Here is a 25160-nt window from a genome sequence, read left to right on the forward strand (position 1 = left end):
AAATGCTGCAAAAATGCATCGTGTGAACATACCCTTATCCTGGTTGTGTTCAAGCTGGAAATAAAATAGAACATCCATAATAACATGGTGACATAATTCATTCTATGGTTTTCCACTTTCAGAATTACTAGGCAGCATCTATTTGTACAGAGCCGTCCATGAAGATTCTATCGCAAGATTCCACGATGACATCACTCATGATGCTATTATGACATCACTCATGATGCCAGCTATTATGACATCACGGAACACAGACTCTACTTATAGAACTCACACGGTGTCACGGGTGTCATTCTTTGACTCTATAGCTGGTGGACTGTGCGCACTTGCACTTACTCGCTATGGCTGACTATCTTCTTGATAAACTTCAGGTAGAAGCACTATGGGAGATTGTTCTCAACAATTTCCCTGACTTTGAGCTTCTACCACCTGATGGCGTCCTCAGCTTCACTCACCGGCTGGTGGTGCGGCTAGTAAAGGACTTCCTGACCAAATACCACCGAGGTCAACTCACCTCAGAATATCTGAGCGATTTACCTCAGAACATCAGGACATTACTACAGCAGGTAAGTGGCGGACGCTCCGCACAAATCTTCTCCATAATAATAGATAATAATGGCGGGATACAAGTTTCTTCTTTCCTCCAATATAAAACACTACTAATCTCCAGATATGGCGTCATTGTATCTGCAGACAGAGGAGCAAATGTCACATAAAATGGCCGCCTTCATTGTGACCTTTCTCACCTCAGGATTTTAATTTTTATTTCTTTTCTTTTTTATAGGCTGAAACAAAATTTCAAAATGGCGATTTGTCTTCTATTAAGGAACTCGCCCAAAAAGTCCTGTCTGTACTGGAAGGTCCGGCCCACTCATCGGAACGCCTGGTAAGGAGCCGTCTTCTTCTCTATCACACGTCCTTGTTTTCTGATCTTCTCCAGATCACCAGTCAGATATAGATGGGGCCATCCTGGTATATATGTGTCCACCGTACTGCTGCTGCTTTGTAATGTACAAAGGAAAATAAACCATTATACTCATTAGGGACTTACATAGAAATCATGGGGATCCATATAAAAAGTATAATGCACCCCCATAGCCCTCTATATAATGTACTGCACAGTTCATAGTCATCCATTTAGTATAATACACTCCCCATAGTCCTCCATATAGTATAATACACTCCCCATAGTCCTTCATATAGTATTATACACTCCTAAGTCCTCCACATAGTATATTACACTCCTCATAGTCCTCCATATATTAAAATACACTCCTCATAGTGCTCCATATAGTATAATACACTGCTCAGTCCTCCATATAATATAATACACTCCTCAGTCCTCCATATAGTATAATACACTGCTCAGTCCTCTATATAGTATAATACACTGCTCAGTCCTCCATATATTAAAATACACTGCTCAGTTCTCCATATAGTATAATATACTCCTCATAGTGCTCCATATAGTATAATGCACCCCTCTTAGGCCTCCATATAGTATAATACACTCCTCAGTCCTCCATATAGTATTATACACTCCTCATAGTGCTCCATATAGTATAATGCACACCATCATCCATGTCATACAAATCACTTCCTATAGTATAATGCACCCCATAGTTCTTCATATAGTATAATGTATTCCGCATAGTACTCAATACAGTATAATGCAGCCACCCCAGAGTATAATGCAGCCACCCCTCAGAGTATAATGTAACCCCCCATAGAATATAATGCAGCCCCCTCATATAGTATAATGTAGCCCACTCAGAGTATGATGCAATCATCCCGCATAGAATATAAATAAAATACAGCCCCCCCATAGAATATAATGTAGCCCCGAATAGAATGTAATACAGCCTACCTCCCCATAGAATATACCTTAGCCCCATCATAGAGTATGATGCAATCCTCCCTCATAAAATCTAATATAGCCCCCCATAAAATATAATGTAGCCCCCTATAGAATATAATAGAGCCCACCTCCCCATAGTATTTAATGTAGCCCCCATAGAATATAATATAGCCCACCTCCCCATAGTATATAACATAGCCCCCAATAGTATATAACAGCCTCTCCCATAGAATATAATGCACACCATAGTATATAACACAGCTTCCCCCATAGAATTTAATGCATAATGTACCTCCATATTATATAACACAGCCACAGAGGATATAACACAGCCTCCCCCATAGAATATAATAAACCCCCCATAGTATATAACAGTCTCTCCCATACAGTATAATATACCCCCCGCAGTATATAGCACAGCCCACATAGTATATAGCACTGCCTGCGTAGTATATAGCCCAGCCCGCACAGTATATAGCCCACCAGTGGCGTAGTATATAGCCCATCCTGCGTAGTATATAGCACACCCCGCGTAGTAGATAGCCCACCCCGCGTAGTAAATAGCCCACCCCGCGTAGTATATAGCCCACCCCGGGTAGTATATAGCCCACCCCACATAGTATATAGCACAGCCCGCATAGCATATAGCACAGCCCGAGTAGTATATATCACAGCCCGCACAGTATAAAGCACAGCCCGCGTAGTATATAGCACAGCCCGCACAGTATATAGCACAGCCCACGTAGTATATAGCAGCAGGATATAACGAGCACAGGTAACACGGCTCTGGGGTCACGGTGCAGAGAAGTTTACACTGAACATTTGATTTTTCAATCTTAATTTCTCTTAATCCACCTAAATGAGAGAATGAGAAAACATGGCGCATTATCTGCACAGTTACAACTGCTGCATCTGTAGATGCAGGTTTAGTGCTCCCTGATTTATGGATTTGGTGATTTAGTGAAATCTTCCACATATTAAATCTATATATTCTAACTATTAGGAAACAGCAGAAGGCGACACCGAAGATGGGCAAAATCTACACCCGGAAATGATCCCTGACCCGAATACGAGTCAGCGGGATCTGAGCAGCGATCTGATCACAGGTAAGCCGATCATCCGACCTTCTAGAAGGGATCTCCAGATATTCTAGAGCACAGGGGACAATGGAGGATTTACTCTACTCTGTGTACAGGGAACCTGCCAGCACATGGTACATGGGAAGTGCTGCTCTGACTGGACAGCCCATTACCCTCTAATGACAGGAGCCATTTTGTTTGTAGAAATCCAATATCTCAGTCAGGAGAATCTAACGTAGAAGCCAAACACCAACCTGGATGGAAGTGCACTGGGGGCGTGGTAGAAACCGTCTGAGTGCAGTGACCCGCCCTTGTGCACTTCCAGGCTAATCTGCATATTGCTTCTCAGCTTGAGCTCTCTCTTCCCATCACTCAAATGTACAGTGAGGGCGATGTGCTCCTCATATTTACACCCCCCATATAATTAGCGATATCCCCATTTACAGACGGCCATTATTTCTCCTGTAGATTGCTGTATTGTGTGTGTAGGATTGATGTTGTCTAATACATTTTATTTCTTCATCATTTTATCGCTGTTTTAGATCCAACTGTGCTGGCGATTCCTGACAGTGGAATCTATGAGATCCCGGAGATCCAAGAACCTGCCGCTGTGAGTATCCTAGAGGGGATGTCTGTATATCACCAGATCATGGGGTGTGAATGACGCGTCCAGTATTAGCCCCATATAACCAGGGGACATGTCTATTCTAAATGTAGATGATCCCAGCGTGTTAGATAATAGCACTTATACTAAACCGAATCTGGCACCAGGTTACTGCTACCCATCTGAGAGCAGCATGATGTAGGGGCAGGGACCCTGATTCCAGCGATGTCACCTACTTTACTGGGTGGAGTAGTTGTGATAAAATCACACTTTTCTGCTGCAGATCTAGCAGAGCTCTAAATGCTGAGCCCTGTATAAGCTCGCCCACACCATTGACTGGCAGCTTTCTGTGAATAAGCAGAAATCCGCTAATCTGTGGTGGGGCAGGGTCACACAGAGCAATAGGATGACGTGGCACAAGATTAGACCTATAGTGATAATCTCTTACTGATTAAACACTAATTGTAATAAAACGACACACAGCCTAGCAAGTAACACATCGCTGGAATCAGGATTTCAGCCCTTACATCATGCTGCTCTTAGATTACATATAAAAAAAACCTGCTGACAGAATTCCCTTTAAGTTTTCATAAGTGATCTACCATATTATTCAGCACTGTGCGATGATTCCGGTGTATGGAGGCTCCCCTTATCCCCTTAAAGGGAACCTGTCACCTGAATTTGGCGGGACCAGTTTTGGGTGAGGTTTTCGGGTGTTTGATTCACCCTTTCCTTACCCGCTGGCAGCATGCTGGCCGCAATATTGCCTTGCGCTGGCGTGTACTCAGGAGGACAGAGAATGAACTTCAATCCAATATTGCAGCCAGCATGCAGCCAGCGGGTAAGGAAAGGGTGAATCAAACACCCGAAAACCCCGCCCATATGACCCAAAACTGGTCCCGCCAAATTCATGTGGCAGGTTCCCTTTAATGACCTATGCAGTGCTATGTCCATGACCTCCCCCATCTTATCCGGCATATGACAGCTGATCCAGTTATATGCCCCTAACAGCCGCGGGTGGAATCGCGATCCACCTGCAGCTTTTAATACGTTAAATGCGGCTGTCAAACTCCAACAGTGGCATGTAACATGGCTGCGCAGGAAGTGCGTCTTAGCTCTTGGCAGGAGACCCCTGGGGTTGTCATTGTCACACTGCTGTGAGCGCCCCCCGGTGGTCGGTGCACATAGCAGATGAGCATGTTTGCTGCACATAGCAGAGCTGAACCCCTGTTATGTGTAACACCAGTGATCGGATGATTGCAGCTTCTAGTCTCCCATGGAAACTATTGAAGCAAGTAAAAAGTAGAAAATAAATAAATAAATAAATAAATATATATATAATAAAAATATAAGTCCAAATTATCCCCCTTTTGCCCCATTCAAAATAAAACAATTAGACAAAAAAATAGACATATTTGATATCGCCGCATTCGGAAACGCCTGATATATCTAAATGTAAGAAGAATTAATATGATCAATAAATGGTGTAACAAGCAAAAAATCATAACGCCAGAATTACGCTTTTGGTCGCTGCAGCATTGAAATAAAATGCAATAACGGGCGATCAAAACATCGTATCTACCAAAAAATGGTATCAAACGTCAGATCAGCATGCAAAAAATAAGCCCTCACCCAGATAAGGAAAAATGGAGACGCTACGAGTCTCAGAAAATGGCGCCATTTTTTTCTATTGTTTTGACAAGCTTTGGATTTTTTTCACCACTTAAATAAAAAAGAACCTAGACATGTTTGGTGTCTGTGAACTTGTAATGACTTGGAGAATCATAATGGCAGGTCAGTTTTAGCATTTAGTGAATGTGATAAAAAAGAAGAAAAACAAATGTGGAATTGCACTTTTTTGCAATTTTACCACACTTAGAATTTTTATCCGGCTTTTCAGTGAAGGATATAGTAAAAGCAATGGTGTAATTCCAACATAAAACTCGTCCCACAAATAAACAAGCGCTCACTAGGCCAAATTGACCAAAAACTAAAGTTATGGCTCTGGGAAGAAGGGGAGGAGAAAACAGAAATAGCCCTGTTCCTTAAGGGGTTAAATGACATCGGTGCCTGCGGAGCGTTCTGCTTGTACATGCAATCACTGTGAATCAGCTGGGACACAATATTGGAGGAAGACGGTTTTGTGTCTGGAGCTTTTTTCTTGCAGCTTTCTTATCTGAATAATATCATTTCTTATTTTTTATAGGGAGCGATTGAATCATTGATCCCAGCGAGAATGCCGCATATAAGCGACTTTGAAATATCCAAAAAGATCGGCGCTGGAGCTTTTGGGTGAGATTTCTGTTGGTATAATCCACATTGCTCAGGGTTCCCTATGACAACACTTCTGCCTCTGTGCTCGGCCATTCAGCGTTATCATAGGGAAATGATCGGAGTCCACATCACTGTCCACATCCAATTCTCACTATTCAGCTCATTTCTATACAGTGGAGCGTATGGACCTAGAACAGGTCACACTGTAAGGACCTGTGCACACATCGCAGACTTCTCACATTTTTTGTGTTTTTTTATGCTCAGATTTGTTACAAAACCTGAGAGATTTCATGATGCCAGAAAAGTGAATGAAATTCCTGAAGTCTCGTGCACACGATGCTCATCTTTCCATTTAACTCTGCAGCAGGTCAATTCTTTCAGCGTTTTTTTCTGCAGATTTCACATAATGAGTGGGGGAAAATCTGCAACAAAAACGCAGGTAAAAAAATGTATCAAAAACGCAACAAAAATGCGACTATTTCACGCATCGTTTTTCCTGCTTAGAAATGCAGATATGGTATAAAAGGTTCTGCTGCAAATACTTAATGTGGGCACAAACCCTTAAGGGAAGGGATGAATATAATATATTGCAGTCACGTGTCCTAGACCCCATCGGTTCTTCTGCTGCCGCCTCCACCAGAGCTTCCTCCTCAGCAGACTTTGGTTTTTGGGTTCCATTATGGAGCTGATAAGAGTAATCGGCTACACACGGTCACGGGAGGACTGACACGATATTGACGTCAATGACATCTGCACCCTCCACCATGACCCCGTGAGTCCAATCACTGCCTCAGCACCAGAAGGGGGCGCCAGAGCAACCAAAGACTGGCCTGGAGGATGGAGAACTGCAGGGATGGACAGGTGGGAGCCTCGGACAGGTGGGTAGAATGGGCTCCATTATTATTTAACCACTTCCATCCCCTCCATTTATTATGCCTTAGGCCGGGGTCACACTTGTGACTGCAGTGCTATATTATTAATTTCTAGAAATGTATCTCCAGTGACGGACAAACTCCAAGAAATTAGTACAGAAGATCATATAATGACTTCTATAGATGGACTGTTAATAAGAATTGATTATTTACCATGGATTTTGCTTTTCTCCAGCTCCGTCTACTTAGTGCGCCATAAAGACTTACATCACACCTTTGCAATGAAGAAAATGACCATGGAGATCCTGGCAGCTATAGACGAGGTGGATGGCGCTTATCTGGAAAGGGACATCTTAACATTCTGTGATTGTCCCTTTGTGGCCTCCATGCTCTGCTCCTTTCCAACTACATCTCACCTCTGTATGGTCATGGAGTATGTGGAAGGTAGGACATGTGTATTTTATTATAGTCAGCCCACATCTGCTGACATCTTATCATATCATTAGGACTTGTCCAGGTGGTTGGTTACATCACCACAGAGCATTTACTATAGGTTATATATGACCTCCATGCCCGGAAATTAATTGTTCTGTGAGCAGCGGTACTATGAGGCCCATGAGTTCTAGGGGGCCCAGCATCACTTGGCATTGGGCCACATCACTCCTCCTGTCATCACAATTTCAGCATGGCCGTATCCTCAAAATGTGAATACAGCTGAACAGAATGGCGCATCAGGAAGCCGAAAGCTCCCAGTCCACCATTCAGCCCGTGGTCGTGAGACTGTGGTCTGAGACGCCGTACACCGCAGGGGCCAAGTAGTCACAGCACCGCGCCTGTAGTGTGGACTCTCAGCACTCACAACGGACTGACCAGAGCAGCATGCCGTGGCAATGGGGGCAGGGGAATAGTGCTTTATTGTCAGCATCTGTAGGGGCCATAATACTGATTGGGTGGTTGTGGGGGACATAGTACTGTGTGCGAAGCAATGGGAGCCTGCTAATACCCCCAGATTGACTTGTCGACTGTGAATACCCCTGCACAGAGTGGAGTCTTCATAATGAGTGGTGTGCTGTGGGGTCCTTATTCACTGTGGGGGTCCTTATTCACTGTGGGGGTCCTTATTCTGTGTGGGGGTCCTCATTCTGTGTTAGGGTCCGAATTATGTGTGAGGAGCTGTGGGGGCCATTATACTAAGTGAAGACATGTGGGGGCCATTATATTGCATGAGAGTCTGTTTGTGACATTAGGGCTCATACTCACTTGCAAGCAAAACGGACGAGTGCAATCCGATAAACCAATGCAAGTCAATCGGTGCGAGAAAAAAAACGGACGGAATACGGACCATCTGTTTTCCATCCATTTTTTACAGATATCTTACCATTCTGTGGCATAGAACACTGTAAATGGTCCTGTAAATGATTGTATAAAAATTGTTGCAGAGAAAAATATTGCATTGCATACGGATGTTATGCATATAAAATGGATGGTGCGATTAAAAATCGCATTGAACTCGCATGACAATCGCATAGTTTGCATCCAATTTTTTCGGGCCAGATTACGGACCGTTTTTTTTTCTAACAAGTGAGTATAAGGGTACGTCTCCACGGTCCGTTTCGCCGGCGGGATCGCCGCAGCGGCGAAGCCGCTCGGCGCTAAGCCCCGCCCCCTTAATGGGACGCGATGGTGCCGGATGTGTACAGTACACATCCGGGATCATCGCACCCCTCGCCATAGGGCCCTGTGATATGCCTTGCGGGGACGCTGCGTCCCCGCAAGGTGTACGGACATGCTGCGTTCTGAAAAGACGCGCAGCATGTCCGGAGTCGCAGGGCCTCCGCGTGCGGGTTTCCACGCATAGTGGAGACGGGATTTCATAAAATCCCCTCCACTATGCTGGAACATCTGGACGATGCTTGTTTGACGCTGCAGCGTCAAACAAGCAGCGTTTACGTACCGTGGAAACATACCCTTAGCCCTTATACTGAGTATAGGGACTGTGGGCGCCATCATACTGAGTAGGGGTATCATACTGACACCGTATATGTGGGGTGATACTGTAGGAAGGAGGATTCACTGGGGGGAACCAAACTCACTGTGTTTGGGTGGGGGCACGCTTGACGGCATCAAACTTTGAAATGGACATAAAAAGTATATTGCTGGTGAGAACACTAAAGAGCTTCGATGGATGGATAGATAGATAGACAATAGATAGATAGATGCATGGATGGATGGATAGATAAATAGATAGATAGATGCATGGATGGATGAATGGATGGATAGATAGGTAGATAGATAAATAGATAGATAGATAGACTATAGATAGATAGATGCATGGATGGATGGATAAATAGATGCAAGGATGGATGGATGGATAGATGGATCGATAGTATCTTCAGCTGTAGACAAAATGTGATATCACTTTATGTTATTAGTTCCATGGACCCAATTTCACCACTACTTTAGTCTAATATTATGTGCACTATTCATTATATCTGTATATATTCTCTCCTGCCAAATATCTCGGCTCACTTCCCATTATACATCATGGTGATCTGCTTTATAAACCCCTCACACGTCATATTTCTTTTTTTCTACAGGTGGAGACTGTCAGACCCTATTAGACACCAGGGGTCCTTTATCTGTCCCCTTGGCCCGCTTGTATTTTGCAGAAGCGGTTGTTGCTGTAGAATACTTGCACAGCTATGGTGTGGTCCACAGAGACCTGAAGCCAGGGAAGTAAGTGCCCCCTCTAGTTTGATAAAGGAAGCTATCATTTATTTCCATATAGTGTGCAAGGCTAAAATCATCTTTTCTTCCACAGCCTCCTGATAACATCTACTGGACACATTAAAGTTACTGATTTTGGTGCTTCAAAACTTGGTGTCATGATACCAAAAAAGAACAACTACAAGCAAGTAGCAGAGGAGATCAGCAGAGAGTTCCGGGACCATGAGGTGGGCATCACTTACAGAAACGCAGCTTGTTCTTTACTAATCTCATCACACTGTTGTTTCTTCTCTGCATTCTTCATTTCTAGAGATCTTTTCTGCTGATATTTTATCTTCTATCATTGGGTTTTTATGGTGAGAACTTGTCATAATAATGGAATGATCAATCTCATCTCTTTCTTCTGTTGGTTTCCAGGTCCGCGGTACCCTACATTTTACAGCCCCAGAGGTCATCCTGAGGAAAGGCTATGGAAGACCTGTTGACTGGTGGGCAATGGGGATCATACTACATCAATTCCTTGTGGGATCTGTACCATTTAATGGGAATAAACGAACTGAGATTGAAGAAAATATTGTCGGTGGTAAGTGGATTAATCCAATCATTGCTTTGGTTGGTTACATTTGTTCACCTATTTCTTTAACTTTATCTTACAGTCCAATAAAGATGTTTCATTTTCTGTAATTTTCTATATAACAGGACACCTATGTTGGGATTGTGAACCCATTCCTCCCTTTGATGCTCAGTGCCTCATCACTGACCTGCTGATAAAAAATCCTGAACAAAGACTTGGGACAGGTAACAATTTGCTTATTACACATAGGGCATATTGCTCATGTCTAGGAGAATGAGCACTTCTCTATCAGCTCATCCATTTCTAATTCTTCATAATATGACTTTCAGAAAATTTCTTTCATGTTTGCTTAGAAACGTCATTAGTTCAGATTAAGTTAAACAGTTCAGATATGGAACAGTCTCTGACAATATCTGCAACACTTTTGTTTTGTATTTTCCAGCAGGAACATTTGAGATCAAGAGTCATCCATTCCTGACTGGCTTAGACTTTGACAACCTTCTAAGTCAGAAGCCGGAGTATGTTCCTCAGGTTGCATCAAACGTGGACACAAGCTTCTCTATCAGTAAGTAGAAGAAGACGTCATCATCTAGATTAAGCAGCTGCTTGTCTCGTCTACCATAGTTTGAGACAATCGGTTCCCATTAATATTACGGATAAATGGTGACTGTTATATTGACAACGTCTAATAATACTTCATTACCTATGTCTTGTAGATCACTCTGATATAAACAAACATCTGGAATCAGATGATGAAGAGGACAATGGGAGCTGTATCTATGAAAATTTTACGTCTTCTTCTGAATGGCTTTCTAAAGTAAGTCTGAGAACAACAAATACAACAATAGTAAAAAAAATACATCTAAAAGAAAGTATTTCATATCTTCTTGTTGTCTATTTAGCTCTATACCACCGCTACCAGGATCAATAATGAGGATCCCAAGTCACCTGCAGAATTTACACAAGCATCCTGCACAAACATCTTAGAAATGTGAGTAGACTATATGGTCATTATTTGCAGCTCCAGGCTGATATATGTGTACAACTCCAAATATAGGACATAAATAGCATAATATCAATTACAGCATCCATCGCCCCTTGATTAGCAGTCATTAGGCTTCAGAAACTTCTGATGGTAACATCCTATAACTGTAGCCAGTCATGCTCGTTTAGTGCTGCCCACACTGTAGGAGATGTAGTAATACATGCCAGCCATTCTTTGTAGTAGTCTTTCGCTCTGCTCTATAAAAGGTAGATTTAATCAAGAAACCTTCCCCACTATAACTCTCATATGTCTTAATAGGCCTTATAGTTGGTGTTAAACTACTGAGGCAACCCCTTTTATACTGCATTTACTTTTGATTTATACGTTTTTCTTCTTCCAAACAGGCAGAAAGAATCTGTTCCTGCATCTATTAGAGATGATGATATTACCAGTTTGCCATGCTCGTCCCCATTGTCAGGTATGTACATGTCTACAGCACTACAAATGAGAATGTTGACTTCATCTCAAATATTTCCACATGATTTTTCTGTCATTGGTCTCCTATGCTGTCCATGTTTCATGGAGCCCAATTATGTTGTCCATAGACTCATACATTTCGCTAATTTTGTACGGTTTTCACAGATTACCAGATCATTCATCTGGAGCAGATGTTATCTGTCAGTGATGGGATTGTCGCATGTATGATGGCTGACAATGATAGCTGACTTCTGTATGATAACATTCCTCTGCCGTTCGTGCACAATAGTATCATGTAATAAGGTGTCCCTTTACTTACATTACGCTGGTAAACAGAGAGTTTGGTGCCAACAATGTCTTAATGGTTTTATATTAAGTTTATCATGCTGATTAAAAATATTGCTTTGGATTTGCCAGAATGGCTCTAGTTTTTTAAAATATTTAATAGTTAATTAAAATTCTGGCCTAGAAAAGTCGCTTTTATAGCATTGTAAGTCTACAAATTGAAATAGAAAATAATTGCATAGGATATTTCATTACCTAGGAAATCATTATTGTTATGGATGAACTATTGTCACGCTGTGATGGTTTTCGGTAATGAAAGGGGCCTCAAACTGTCCATGGAACTGGGACCTCAACTATTCGTGTCCCGGGGGTACTCTTGAAGGTAGAGAGGCCTGAGTCTAAAGCAGCCTAGAAATGGTCGTTAACTTCTTCAGCACCAAAGGAAATTAAATTAATTAAATATGGGACACAAACACATGGAAGATCTGCGATTTACAATAAGTAGTGATCTTCTAACCCCAGATCTCTTAGGAGGACGAGACACACTTAACAATTATCTCATATACTAGAACCATTTTAGCAAAAGTAATGGTGATCCCTGAACCTTCAAGAAAAAATACACATGGCATTACCCTATTTGTTGTATTTCCCCCTCCTGAAGGGGTTAAATGGTGGGAAAATATCTTTCTCTCTGTTTTTGCCATTGTACGTACTCACAAGTGCTTTGCAGGTAGTTGGCTAGCAAACCTGGCCAGTCAGGGGACCATAGCAGGGGACGGATAGGTTTCCTTCCCTGTGAACAGTCTGTGATTGGTGTATGTATTAGTAAATAAAGAGGGAGAGGGGGATAAAAGAGGGGACTCAGGGGAGCACCAGAGATCCGTGCCCGACCTTCAGTGTTTTCCTAGCAGAAGTGCTGCCCCACCCTTCATTGTGTCATGGCCTTAGGGTTAGTCATTCAGGGATCTGAATGAACAGAAAGTTGGGTTTAATTTGAGTGAGCCTATTAGCCAAGCTAAAACCCGAAATCCATAAGAAAAACCTTGACACCTGAAATTTTATTTATGTAGCAGATCCTAAAAGAGTATTCTGTTACTAAGAGTTTGTTTTTACTTTCTGATCAGAAAATGAAGCTCACGAGGAAATAGAGCAACAAAACTCCGACAATGAAGAAATGGGGGAAAAGAGAGAAGGTAAGTGTGAGAATCAGCTGTATGTTGTGTGATGTCAGTCAGTGAGAAGAATTCATGTGCAGCAGATGACATCTGTCAGTGATGGGATATGTATGATGGCTGACAGTGACCCCTGACCTCTGTATAAGATTTCTCTGCCGTTCGGCCACAGTGACCGCACAATAGTATCATGTAATAAGTCGTCGCTTTACTTACGTTATACAGTAGATACAAAGCAGATTCTATAAGAATACATTGTTACTAAGAGATTTGTTTACTTTCTGATCAGAAACTCCAGCTCCTGAGGAAAGAAAATCTTCAATTTATTTGAGGAAAGAGCAACAAAGCTCAGAAAATGAAGAAAAGGAGGAAACGAGACAAGGTAAGTGTGAGAATCAACTCAATGTTGTGTGATATCAGTGAGAATAATTAATGTGGAGCAGATGTTAGTAGAGATGGGTGGACGCGAGGATGTTCGGGTCCCTGGGTTTCAGCCAAACTTTGTAAAAAAAAGTTTGGATTAGTACCAGAATAGTACCCGAATGTGATCCTGAACCTGGATGGCTCGAAACCCATTCACGTGAATGGGAGGCCCAAACATCCCGCGGTTCCCATGCTGTCCTCTGTGTGACAGTATGGGAAACACTGGCTCTGACTGGCGGCAATTATACTGAAGTCACCGCCAGTCACAGCCCAGGGCATTGCTGACCGCTGTGGGTTCGATTTACAGTGGATCCCATTGGATTATTTTTTTTTAAAAGGTAAAAAATGGGTAAAAGAGGGTTGGCGAGTGCTTTTTACAATTAAAAGACTTTTCATCTAATGGATGCACCTTTTTTGGGGGGCGGCTGCAGGATGCTTTTTATAATCAGGGGAGGGCCAAATATCCATCGACTTTCCCAGCCTAAGACAAGACTACTAGCCCTCAGCTGTCTGCTTTACATTGGCTGGCTATCAAAAATAGGGGTGACCCCACGCCGTTTTTTTAAAGAAATTATTTATTTAAATAATTTAAAAAAAACTTCGGGGGGGAGGGGCGATGATCATAAATGATCCCTGATCTCTTTATGAATTAGATTTCTCTGCCGTTTGGCCACAGTGACTGCACAATAGTGACATGTAATAAGTCATCGCTTTACTTACGTTTAGATATAAAGCAGATACTATATGAATACATTGTTACTGATGTTTTTTTTTACATTCTGATCAGATATTCCAGTTCACGAGGACAGAATATCTTCAATGCCTTTGAGTAGAGCACAACAAAACTCAGAAAATGAAGAAAAGGAGGAAACGATACAAGGTAAATGTGAGAGTCAGCTCTATGTTGTGTGATGTCAATCAATGAAAAAAATTCATATAGATTAGATGTTAGTAGAGATGGGCGGATGCGTGGATGTTTGGGTCCCTGGGTTTCAGCCACACTTTATAAAAAAGTTTGGTTTAGTACCAGAATAGTACCCGAGCGTGATTCTGAACCCGGATGGTTCAAAACCCATTCATGTGAATGGGAGGCCCAAACATCCTGCGGTTCCCATGCCGTCCTCTGTGTGACAGTATGGGAAACACCGGCTCTGACTGGCGGCAATTATACTGAAGTCACCGCCAGTCACAGCCCAGGGCATTGCTGACCGCTGTGGGTTCGATTTACAGTGGATCCCATTGGATTATTTTTTTTTAAAAGGTAAAAAATGGGTAAAAGAGGGTTGGCGAGTGCTTTTTACAATTAAAAGACTTTTCATCTAATGGATGCACCTTTTTTGGGGGGCGGCTGCAGGATGCTTTTTATAATCAGGGGAGGGCCAAATATCCATCGACTTTCCCAGCCTAAGACAAGACTACTAGCCCTCAGCTGTCTGCTTTACATTGGCTGGCTATCAAAAATAGGGGTGACCCCACGCCGTTTTTTTAAAGAAATTATTTATTTAAATAATTTAAAAAAAACTTCGGGGGGGAGGGGCGATGATCATAAATGATCCCTGATCTCTTTATGAATTAGATTTCTCTGCCGTTTGGCCACAGTGACTGCACAATAGTGACATGTAATAAGTCATCGCTTTACTTACGTTTAGATATAAAGCAGATACTATATGAATACATTGTTACTGATGTTTTTTTTTACATTCTGATCAGATATTCCAGTTCACGAGGACAGAATATCTTCAATGCCTTTGAGTAGAGCACAACAAAACTCAGAAAATGAAGAAAAGGAGGAAACGATACAAGGTAAATGTGAGAGTCAGCTCTATGTTGTGTGATGTCAATCAATGAAAAAAATTCATATAGATTAGATGTTAGTAGAGATGGGCGGATGCGTGGATGTTTGGGTCCCTGGGTTTCAGCCACACTTTATAAAAAAGTTTGGTTTAGTACCAGAATAGTACCCGAGCGTGATTCTGAACCCGGATGGTTCAAAACCCATTCATGTGAATGGGAGGCCCAAACATCCTGCGGTTCCCATGCCGTCCTCTGTGTGACAGTATGGGAAACACCGGCTCTGACTGGCGGCAATTATACTGAAGTCACCGCCAGTCACAGCGCAGGGCATTGCTGACCGCTGTGGGTTCGATTTACAGTGGATCCCATTGGATTATTTTTTTTTGAAAGGTAAAAAATGGGTAAAAGAGGGTTGGCGAGTGCTTTTTACAATTAAAAGACTTTTCATCTAATGGATGCACCTTTTTTGGGGGGCGGCTGCAGGATGCTTTTTATAATCAGGGGAGGGCCAAATATCCATCGACTTTCCCAGCCTAAGACAAGACTACTAGCCCTCAGCTGTCTGCTTTACATTGGCTGGCTATCAAAAATAGGGGTGACCCCACGCCGTTTTTTTAAAGAAATTATTTATTTAAATAATTTAAAAAAAACTTCGGGGGGGAGGGGCGATGATCATAAATGATCCCTGATCTCTTTATGAATTAGATTTCTCTGCCGTTTGGCCACAGTGACTGCACAATAGTGACATGTAATAAGTCATCGCTTTACTTACGTTTAGATATAAAGCAGATACTATATGAATACATTGTTACTGATGTTTTTTTTTACATTCTGATCAGATATTCCAGTTCACGAGGACAGAATATCTTCAATGCCTTTGAGTAGAGCACAACAAAACTCAGAAAATGAAGAAAAGGAGGAAACGATACAAGGTAAATGTGAGAGTCAGCTCTATGTTGTGTGATGTCAATCAATGAAAAAAATTCATATAGATTAGATGTTAGTAGAGATGGGCGGATGCGTGGATGTTTGGGTCCCTGGGTTTCAGCCACACTTTATAAAAAAGTTTGGTTTAGTACCAGAATAGTACCCGAGCGTGATTCTGAACCCGGATGGTTCAAAACCCATTCATGTGAATGGGAGGCCTGTCATGATCTCTGCAGGCAGAGATCATAGCAAGCCTATAGAGGGACAAGCTCTCGGAAGATGGAACTATACTGACCATGAACTAAGCCTGCCGCGCAACTAGAAATAGCCAGGTAGCATTTCCTATTTATCGCTAGATGCCCAGCTCTGGCCTAAGACCTAAATAGCTAGCAGAGGGAAATATAAGACCTGGCTCACCTCTAGAGAAATATTCCAAAGAAGACAGTAGCCCCCCACATATAATGACGGTGAGTTCAGATGAAACAACAAACGCAGCAGGAAAATAGTCTTAGCAAATTTGAGGTCCGCTTACTAGATAGCAGAAGACAGATAGTAAACTTTCATGGTCAGCAGAAAAACACTAACAAAACACCATCCAGAGATTACCTTAAACTCTGGCATTAACTCATAACGCCAGAGTAGCAATCCCTGATCAACGAGAGCTTTCCAGACACAGTAACAAAACTTCAGCTGTGAACTGGAACAAATAGGCAAAACAAAACATGGACAAAAGTCCAACTTATCTAGTAGTTGTCTAGAAGCAGGAACAAGCACTGAGAGGCATCAGATAACATTGTTGACCGGCAAGAAACCACCAGAGAAATGAGCTTAAATAGCGACACCCACTACTGATGGAATCAGGTGAAACAGGAAAGAGGATGACAAGTCCAATTCCACAAGCGGCCACCGGGGGAGCCCAGAATCCAAATTCACAACAGTACCCCCCCCTCAAGGAGGGGGCACCGAACCCTCACCAGATCCACCAGGGCGACCAGGATGAGCCCTATGGAAGGCACGAACAAGATCAGAAGCATGAACATCAGATGCATTGACCCAAGAATTATCCTCCTGGCCGTAACCCTTCCAGTTGACCAGATACTGGAGTTTCCGTCTGGAAACACGAGAGTCCAAAATTTTCTCCACAACGTACTCCAACTCACCCTCAACCAACACCGGAGCAGGAGGCTCAACTGAAGGTACAACAGGTACCTCATACCTGCGCAATAACGACCGATGAAAAACGTTATGAATGGAAAAGGACGCAGGGAGGTCCAAACGGAAAGAAACAGGATTAAGAATCTCCAATATTCTATAAGGGCCGATGAACCGAGGTTTAAACTTAGGAGAAGAGACCCTCATAGGGACAAAACGAGAAGACAACCACACTAAATCTCCAACACAAAGCCGAGAACCAACACGACGATGACGGTTGGCAAAACGCTGAGTCTTCTCCTGGGACAACTTCAAATTGTCCATAACCTGCCCCCAGATGTGATGCAATCTCTCCACCACCGCATCCACTCCAGGACAATCCGAGGATTCCACCTGACCGGAGGAAAATCGAGGGTGAAACCCCGAATTACAGAAAAACGGGGACACCAAGGTGGAAGAACTGGCCCGATTATTGAGGGCGAACTCTGCCAATGGCAAAAAAGCAACCCAATCATCCTGGTCAGCAGAGACAAAACACCTCAGATATGTCTCAAGGGTCTGATTAGTCCGCTCGGTCTGGCCATTAGTCTGAGGGTGAAAAGCAGATGAAAAAGACAAATCTATGCCCATCCTAGCACAGAATGCCCGCCAAAATCTAGACACAAATTGGGTACCTCTGTCAGAAACAATATTCTCAGGAATACCGTGCAATCGGACAACATTCTGAAAAAACAGAGGAACCAACTCAGAAGAAGAAGGCAACTTGGGCAGAGGAACCAAATGGACCATTTTAGAGAAACGGTCACAGACCACCCAGATGACAGACATCTTCTGGGAAACAGGCAGATCTGAAATAAAATCCATCGAGATGTGTGTCCAAGGCCTCTTAGGAATAGGCAAGGGCAACAGCAGTCCGCTAGCCCGAGAACTACAAGACTTGGCCCGAGCACAAACGTCACATGACTGCACAAAGACTCGCACATCTCGTGACAGGGAAGGCCACCAGAAGGATCTTGCCACCAAATCCCTGGTACCAAAAATTCCGGGATGACCTGCCAATGCAGAAGAATGTACCTCAGAGATGACTCTGCTGGTCCAATCATCCGGAACAAACAGTCTATCAGGCGGACAACGATCCGGTCTATCCGCCTGAAACTCTTGCAAGGACCGCCGCAGATCAGGAGAAACGGCCGACAAAATTACTCCCTCCCTAAGGATACCTGTGGGTTCAGAATTACCAGGAGAGTCCGGGTCAAAACTCCTAGAAAGGGCATCTGCCTTAACATTCTTAGAACCCGGTAGGTATGACACCACAAAATTAAAGCGAGAAAAAAATAAAGACCAGCGCGCCTGTCTAGGATTCAGGCGTCTGGCAGTCTCAAGATAAATCAAATTTTTGTGGTCAGTCAATACCACCACCTGATGCCTAGCCCCCTCGAGCCAATGGCGCCACTCCTCAAACGCCCACTTCATGGCCAAAAGCTCCCGATTCCCAACATCATAATTCCGCTCTGCGGGCGAAAATTTGCGAGAAAAGAAGGCACAAGGCCTAATGACGGAGCAGTCGGAACCTTTCTGCGACAACACTGCCCCAGCTCCGATCTCCGAAGCGTCAACCTCAACCTGAAAAGGCAGATTCACATCAGGCTGACGCAACACAGGGGCAGAGGCAAAACGGCGCTTAAGCTCCTGAAAGGCCTCTACAGCATGAGGGGACCAATTAGCAACATCAGCGCCTTGTCTGGTCAAATCAGTCAGTGGTTTAACGATATCCGAAAAACCAGCAATAAATCGGCGGTAAAAGTTGGCAAAGCCCAAAAATCTCTGAAGACCCTTAAGAGAGGAGGGCTGAGTCCAGTCACAAATAGCTTGCACCTTGACGGGATCCATCTCAATGGAAGAGGGAGAAAAAATATACCCCAAAAAGGAAATTTTCTGGACCCCAAAAACGCACTTAGACCCCTTCCCACATAAAGAATTAGACCGCAGAACCTGAAAAACTCTCCTGACCTGCTGGACATGAGAGTCCCAGTCATCAGAAAAAATCAGAATATCATCCAGATATATTATCATAAATTTATCCAGAAAATCGCGGAAAATATCATGCATAAAAGACTGGAAAACTGAAGGGGCATTAGAAAGACCAAAAGGCATGACCAAATACTCAAAGTGGCCCTCGGGCGTATTAAATGCGGTCTTCCACTCATCCCCCTGCCTGATCCGCACCAAATTATACGCCCCACGAAGATCAATTTTAGAGAACCACTTAGCACCCTCTATACGAGCAAACAAATCAGTAAGCAATGGCAATGGGTATTGATACTTAACAGTGATCTTATTCAGAAGCCGATAATCAATACATGGTCTCAAAGAGCCGTCTTTTTTTGAGACAAAGAAAAACCCAGCTCCCAAGGGAGAAGAAGATGGACGAATATGTCCCTTTTCCAAAGACTCCTTTATATATTCCCGCATAGCAGCATGTTCCGGCACAGACAAATTAAACAAACGACCCTTTGGATATTTACAACCCGGTATCAAATCTATGGCACAATCGCACTCACGGTGCGGAGGTAACGACCCAAGCTTGGGTTCGTCAAAGACGTCTTGATAATCAGAGAGGAACTCAGGGACTTCAGAGGGAATGGACGACGAAATAGAAACCAAAGGTACGTCCCCATGAATACCCTTACATCCCCAGCTCAACACAGACATTGCTCTCCAGTCCAAGACTGGGTTGTGAGACTGCAACCATGGCAATCCCAGTACCAAATCGTCATGTAAATTATACAGCACCAGGAAACGAATAATCTCCTGGTGATCCGGATTGATACGCATGGTTACTTGTGTCCAGTATTGTGGTTTATTATTAGCCAATGGGGTGGAGTCAATCCCCTTCAGAGGAATAAGAGTCTCCAAAGGCTCTAAATCAAAACCACAACGATTGGCAAAGGACCAATCCATAAGACTCAGAGCGGCGCCAGAGTCAACATAGGCGTCCGTGGCAATGGATGACAAAGAGCAAATCAGGGTTACAGACAAAATAAACTTAGACTGAATGGTGCCAATGGAAACAGACTTATCAAGCTTCTTTGTACGCCTAGAGCATGCCGATATAACATGAGTAGAATCCCCACAATAGAAACACAATCCATTCTTCCGTCTAAAATTCTGTCGCTCGCTCCTGGACAGAATTCTATCACACTGCATACTTTCTGGCGTCTTTTCCATAGACACCGCCAGATGGTGCACCGGTTTGCGCTCCCGCAGACGCCTATCAATCTGAATAGCCATTGTCATGGACTCATTCAGACCTGCAGGCAAAGGGAACCCCACCATAACATCCTTAACGGCATCAGAGAGACCTTCTCTGAAAGTTGCCGCCAAGGCGCACTCATTCCACTGAGTAAGCACAGACCATTTACGGAATTTTTGGCAGAAAACTTCAGCTTCGTCTTGCCCCTGAGATAGTGCCATCAAAGTTTTTTCTGCCTGAAGTTCCAAATGAGGTTCCTCATAAAGCAAGCCCAAGGCCAGAAAAAACGCATCCACATCGCGTAACGCAGGATCCCCTGCTGGCAATGAGAAGGCCCAATCTTGAGGGTCACCCCTGAGCAAGGAAATCACAATCCTAACCTGCTGAGCAGGGTCTCCAGCTGAACGAGACTTCAGGGACAAATAAAGCTTACAATTATTTCGGAAATTCTGGAAGCTAGCTCTATTCCCTGTGAAGAACTCCGGCAAAGGAATTCTCGGCTCAGATACCGGAGCATGTACCACAAAATCTTGTAAATTTTGTACTTTCGTGATGAGATTATTCAAACCCGCAGTTACACTCTGGAGATCCATTAATGTCAGGTGCACACCGAGCATACAGAGATTAGGAGGAAAGAGAGAAAAAAGACTGCAGCAAGGCAGACTGGAGGAAAAAAAAAAAAAAAAATTCCAGCAGACTTCTTATAACTCTCCTTTCTCAACCTGGGTCTTTAACACTTTATTGGCCGGTCAAACTGTCATGATCTCTGCAGGCAGAGATCATAGCAAGCCTATAGAGGGACAAGCTCTCGGAAGATGGAACTATACTGACCATGAACTAAGCCTGCCGCGCAACTAGAAATAGCCAGGTAGCATTTCCTATTTATCGCTAGATGCCCAGCTCTGGCCTAAGACCTAAATAGCTAGCAGAGGGAAATATAAGACCTGGCTCACCTCTAGAGAAATATTCCAAAGAAGACAGTAGCCCCCCACATATAATGACGGTGAGTTCAGATGAAACAACAAACGCAGCAGGAAAATAGTCTTAGCAAATTTGAGGTCCGCTTACTAGATAGCAGAAGACAGATAGTAAACTTTCATGGTCAGCAGAAAAACACTAACAAAACACCATCCAGAGATTACCTTAAACTCTGGCATTAACTCATAACGCCAGAGTAGCAATCCCTGATCAACGAGAGCTTTCCAGACACAGTAACAAAACTTCAGCTGTGAACTGGAACAAATAGGCAAAACAAAACATGGACAAAAGTCCAACTTATCTAGTAGTTGTCTAGAAGCAGGAACAAGCACTGAGAGGCATCAGATAACATTGTTGACCGGCAAGAAACCACCAGAGAAATGAGCTTAAATAGCGACACCCACTACTGATGGAATCAGGTGAAACAGGAAAGAGGATGACAAGTCCAATTCCACAAGCGGCCACCGGGGGAGCCCAGAATCCAAATTCACAACAGAGGCCCAAACATCCTGCGGTTCCCATGCCGTCCTCTGTGTGACAGTATGGGAAACACCGGCTCTGACTGGCGGCAATTATACTGAAGTCACCGCCAGTCACAGCCCAGGGCATTGCTGACCGCTGTGGGTTCGATTTACAGTGGATCCCATTGGATTATTTTTTTTTAAAAGGTAAAAAATGGGTAAAAGAGGGTTGGCGAGTGCTTTTTACAATTAAAAGACTTTTCATCTAATGGATGCACCTTTTTTGGGGGGCGGCTGCAGGATGCTTTTTATAATCAGGGGAGGGCCAAATATCCATCGACTTTCCCAGCCTAAGACAAGACTACTAGCCCTCAGCTGTCTGCTTTACATTGGCTGGCTATCAAAAATAGGGGTGACCCCACGCCATTTTTTTAAAGAAATTATTTATTTAAATAATTTAAAAAAAACTTCGGGGGGGAGGGGCGATGATCATAAATGATCCCTGATCTCTTTATGAATTAGATTTCTCTGCCGTTTGGCCACAGTGACTGCACAATAGTGACATGTAATAAGTCATCGCTTTACTTACGTTTAGATATAAAGCAGATACTATATGAATACATTGTTACTGATGTTTTTTTTTACATTCTGATCAGATATTCCAGTTCACGAGGACAGAATATCTTCAATGCCTTTGAGTAGAGCACAACAAAACTCAGAAAATGAAGAAAAGGAGGAAACGATACAAGGTAAATGTGAGAGTCAGCTCTATGTTGTGTGATGTCAATCAATGAAAAAAATTCATATAGATTAGATGTTAGTAGAGATGGGCGGATGCGTGGATGTTTGGGTCCCTGGGTTTCAGCCACACTTTATAAAAAAGTTTGGTTTAGTACCAGAATAGTACCCGAGCGTGATTCTGAACCCGGATGGTTCAAAACCCATTCATGTGAATGGGAGGCCCAAACATCCTGCGGTTCCCATGCCGTCCTCTGTGTGACAGTATGGGAAACACCGGCTCTGACTGGCAGCAATCATACTGAAGTCACCGCCAGTCAGAGCCCAGGCCATTGCTGATCGATGTGGGTTCCCACGCTGTCACACAGGACAATATGTGAGTGTGCGTCTGTTACTGGCGGTGAAAAGATTACCGTCGGTCAGGTGTCAGTTGATAATTACTACTGTCATCAACGTTGCCTGATCTCGTTGATAGCAGCAATAGCAGGTATTGCTGATGGTAGTATTCACCAGCTGGTGCCTGTACCAGCCTGAACACAATGACAGTAGCGTGTGAATCCAGCTGCTGAGACGAGCGCTGACATTAGTAACCTTATCCCGGATCATTGTGGGACACGGGATCGATTTACGGTGGATCACTTTGGATTATTTTTTTTTAAAAGGTAAAGATGGGTAAAAGAGGGTTGGCGAGTACTTTTTACAATTAAAAGACTCTTCATCTAATGGATGCACCTTTTTGGGGGCGGCTGTGGGATGCTTTTTTTTAGGCTGGGAAGGGCCATATATCCATGGACTTTCCCAGCCTGAGAATACTAGCCCTCCGCTGTCTGCTTTACATTGGCTGGCTATCAAAAATAGGGGTGACCCCACACTGTTTTTTTTTTTTTTTTTTTTTTAGATTTATTTAATCTAAATAAATGTCGGGAGGGAGGGGCGACGATCATAAATGATCCCTGATCTCTTTATGAATAAGATTTCTCTGCTGTTTGGCCACAGTGACTGCACAATAGTGACATGTAATAAGTCGTCCCTTTACTTACGTTATAGATACAAAGCAGATACTATAAGAATACATTGTTACTGAGGTTTTTGTTTTTCTGATCAGATATTCCAGTTCACGAGGACAGAAAATCTTCGATACCTTTGAGTAAAGCGCAACAAAACTCAGAAAATGAAGAAAAGAAGGAAAAGAAACAACGTAAGTTTGAGAATCAGCTCATTGTTGTGTGATGTCAATCAATGAGAAAAACTCATGTGGAGAAGATATTATCTGTCAGTGATGGGATTGTCCCATGTATGATGGCTGACAGTGACCCCTGACCTCTATATAGTAAGGTTCCGCCGCCGTTCGGCGCAGTGACCGCACAGTAGTATCATGTAATATGGAGTCCCTTCACTTACATTATATTTACTTCTCTTCTCACAGGTTCCCGCCTCCGCCGGTTCTTATCATCCTGCCGGCGTAGATTATCCAGGGCTGCTCGCGCATTTACATGTTGTTGCTGTTGTCCCAGCACCATCTAAAAGACTGGAAACCTCCATATGTAGCGCCCTGAAGTCCAGCAGATCCACCATCACTGCTGGACCTGTATAGAAGGATCTTCACCATCTACCTGTGGCCTTCTGACGTTACATCTTTACCCGGACATTATTATTATTGTTATTATTATTTATTTCTATAGCAGCATTGATTCCATGGTGCTGTACATTTGTTGGACATGTTCTGCCTCTGTCACCAGGCGCCGCTTGTATTCATACTGCTCGCCAGAATTGGCTTTTACTGATCACCTGGTATCTGACCCCGGCTTTGTTCCTGACTATGATTTTGTCTACTGATAATGTTCATGGATTTGTTAATCCCTTAACCTTTTATTCTATTATTAATAAAAAAATAAAAATAACTAAAAGCCGTTACTGTTGCTCTGATTCCTTTTCATCTTGAATTCACAACTAATTGTAAGTCACTAATTGCTCTTCTTGTCATTAGACGCATTTGTCATTATCCTGAATGCAGCAGTCAGGCTCATATTTCTGTCCAGCAGCTACACCGATGCCGCCACCCAGTACCAGTCATTGCACTCTCCCACAAAGCTCTCCACAGTGCTGCACTGTCCTACAACTCCTCCCATTTATCACTCTACTACCATATCTACCCTCCAATGAGCTAAGACTAGCATCCTCAATAATCAGGTTCTCCCACTCCCACGTCCAAGACTTTTTCTGTGCTGCATCAGTTCTCAGGAAGGCTCTACTTCAGACAGTCAGGTTCATTCCCACGGTCTATGGATTTAAGTGTGCACTAAATACAGATAATTTTTGGCAGGACTATTAAGTGTTCTCAGTAATCTAAGTTTTGCCCACAGCACTCAGTAGCACTCAATATCTGCGCATATAAAGGGTGGGCAATTTATATGGATACACCTAACTAAAATGGGAATGGTTGGTGATATCAACTTCCTGTTTGTGGCACATTAGTATATGGGAGGGGGGAAACTTTTCAAGATTGGTGGTGACCATGGCGGCCATT

The 25160-nt window shown here is 43.2% G+C and overlaps 1 protein-coding gene across 2 annotated transcripts; it reads left to right on the top strand.

Annotated features, from left to right (window-relative positions):
• Positions 1–317: 317 nt before the first annotated feature.
• On the top strand, positions 318–24538 carry LOC143809348 (microtubule-associated serine/threonine-protein kinase 4-like). 2 transcript variants are annotated; one of them, XM_077292437.1, is made up of 22 exons: positions 318–566; positions 785–886; positions 2862–2964; positions 3480–3547; positions 5748–5833; positions 6923–7131; positions 9285–9423; positions 9509–9641; positions 9832–9997; positions 10114–10212; positions 10431–10553; positions 10705–10805; positions 10891–10979; positions 11378–11451; positions 12860–12928; positions 13197–13289; positions 14118–14210; positions 15041–15133; positions 15964–16056; positions 22552–22644; positions 23739–23831; positions 24060–24538. In XM_077292437.1, the coding sequence occupies exons 1-22, from the start codon at positions 342–344 to the stop codon at positions 24155–24157; spliced, it is 2442 nt and encodes an 813-aa protein (XP_077148552.1). In that variant the 5' UTR covers positions 318–341; the 3' UTR covers positions 24158–24538. The 2 variants fall into 2 exon arrangements, with proteins under 2 accessions (XP_077148552.1, XP_077148553.1); XM_077292438.1 differs by lacking the exons at positions 12860–12928; positions 13197–13289.
• The last annotated feature ends 622 nt before the right edge of the window (positions 24539–25160 follow it).

This window comes from Ranitomeya variabilis, chromosome 2 (assembly GCF_051348905.1).
Source record: "Ranitomeya variabilis isolate aRanVar5 chromosome 2, aRanVar5.hap1, whole genome shotgun sequence".
In the NCBI taxonomy this organism is placed as follows: Eukaryota; Metazoa; Chordata; class Amphibia; order Anura; family Dendrobatidae; genus Ranitomeya; species Ranitomeya variabilis.